This window comes from Papaver somniferum, unplaced genomic scaffold (assembly GCF_003573695.1).
Source record: "Papaver somniferum cultivar HN1 unplaced genomic scaffold, ASM357369v1 unplaced-scaffold_15, whole genome shotgun sequence".
Lineage (NCBI taxonomy): Eukaryota > Viridiplantae > Streptophyta > Magnoliopsida > Ranunculales > Papaveraceae > Papaver > Papaver somniferum.
Window position 1 is genome coordinate 4,254,580 of NW_020624376.1, and position 1,831 is coordinate 4,256,410.

Genomic DNA, 1,831 nt, shown 5'->3' on the forward strand with positions numbered 1-1,831 from the left:
ACATGAATTTTGGGATAATTTCTCTTATTTGTACAAAGAACAACATGAATGGAGGCCTCAACTGGAGAGCAACAGTTGGACTAGAATAAGTGATGCATAAAGGAAGTGGATGGAGAGACCATTCACAGAAGATAAAATTTGGAGCATTATAAAATCTTGTGGCAAAAACAAGTCTCCTGGTCCAGATGGATACTCCATTGAATTCTACATGAGTTCTTGGCAGGTTATCAAACATGATCTCACGGCTGTGTTAAATAATCAACTGCATAAAGAGGAAAAGCTTAATTGGAGATTAAACTTCTCATTCATCTGTTTGATCCCAAAAAAAAAAGGAACGCAATACTCCACAATATTTTAGTCATATTAGCTTAGTCCACAACACTTACAAGATCATATCCAAAGCTCTGACAGCAAGACTAAAGACAATGCTCCCCAGACTCATTTCAGAACATCAAGGGGCATTCTTCAAAGGCAAACACATAGATGATGGGGTTTTGGATTCTGGTGAACTGATTGATGCGAGGCTCAAAAGTAAATCTCCTGGAATCTTATGTAAACTTGACATTGAGAAGGCTTTTGACAACGTCAATTGTCCTTGTATGGATACGATTCTTCAAGACACAGGCTTTGGGGTCATATGGAGGAAATGGATAAAGTGGTCACTCTCGTACTCTCAATCATCAGTTCTTCTGAATGGAACCTCCACAACTAAGTTCAAACACTTTAAAGGGAGGAGACAAGGGGATTCTATGTCTCCATTCCCATTCCTTCTAGTTGCTGAGATATTCACAAAGTTATTGAAGAGGGATGCACAACTTAATATGATAACTAGTTTTCAAGTTGGAGATAGCCTTCAAGTATCACACCTTCAGTTTGCAGATGATACATTGGTCTTCTTGGATGCATAGAATCATCCTTAAAGCACACAAGTGTTTGGGAATGCATCATTGAGAAGTTCAAGAAGAAATTAGCACGTTGGAAGAGAAAATTCTTCTCAAAGGCGGGTAAGATCATGCTCATCAACTCATCTCTAGCTAGTCTCCCATTGTATTTTATATCACTTATGCAAATGCCAGCATCAGTTGAAAATAGAATGGTAAAGATAATGAGAGACTTCTTATTGGGATCTTCTGCGGAGAAAAAGAAGATTTGTTGGGTCTCTAGGGACAAGATGTGCAACAAAAAAGAAGATGGCGGTTTGGCTATTAAGAACTTGACATTCATGAAGAAGTATTTATTAGCTAAATGGACTTCGAGATATTCACACGAGAAAAAATCCTTATGGAGAAGAGTGGTTCAGCTGAAAACTAAATCTGAGGAGGAAGCCATTACTGCCAAAGAATATAAGCAACCTCAGGGGAAGGGGTTTTGGAAATTCATTCAAAAAGAGAAATGGCTTGCAGATAAAACCACTAAGATAAAAATTACAAATGGGAAATCCATCAAGTTCTGGCATGATAGATGGCTATTGGAAACACCTTTAATTAGCTATTTCTCAAAAAATATTTTTCAAGCTTGTTTTCCAAAAGAATGCAATGGTAGCTGATGTCAGAGCATTGCTCGGTCGAACTCGCAAGCGTTTCTATCTCAAGCTTGTTTGTCAAGTTTAGTTGCCAAAACTATAAGTCTTGATTTCTAGCCTACTTCTAGTGATGTCTCGGACTAGGATAATAAGTGTAGTTGAGCTTTAGACTCCACGACGTTCATCGAATGAAGACGAAGATCTAATCAAGGGAACTTGTGGAACTTCATCAACCAAAAAGGTATGTGGAGACTTGAATTCATCTATAATTCAAAATTCTATCTACTATATCTCATATTGGAGACAAAA

The 1,831-nt window shown here is 37.7% G+C and overlaps 1 protein-coding gene across 1 annotated transcript; it reads left to right on the forward strand.

Annotated features, from left to right (window-relative positions):
- The first annotated feature begins 425 nt into the window (after positions 1-425).
- Positions 426-908, forward strand: LOC113335720. Its single transcript, XM_026581736.1, has one exon. It carries the CDS (start codon positions 426-428, stop codon positions 906-908), a length of 483 nt encoding a protein of 160 aa, XP_026437521.1.
- The last annotated feature ends 923 nt before the right edge of the window (positions 909-1,831 follow it).

What these genes read in the sequence shown, in the direction of transcription:
- LOC113335720 (XM_026581736.1), top strand. Translation starts at nt 426, where the DNA reads ATGCTCCCCAGACTCATTTCAGAACATCAAGGGGCATTCTTCAAAGGC.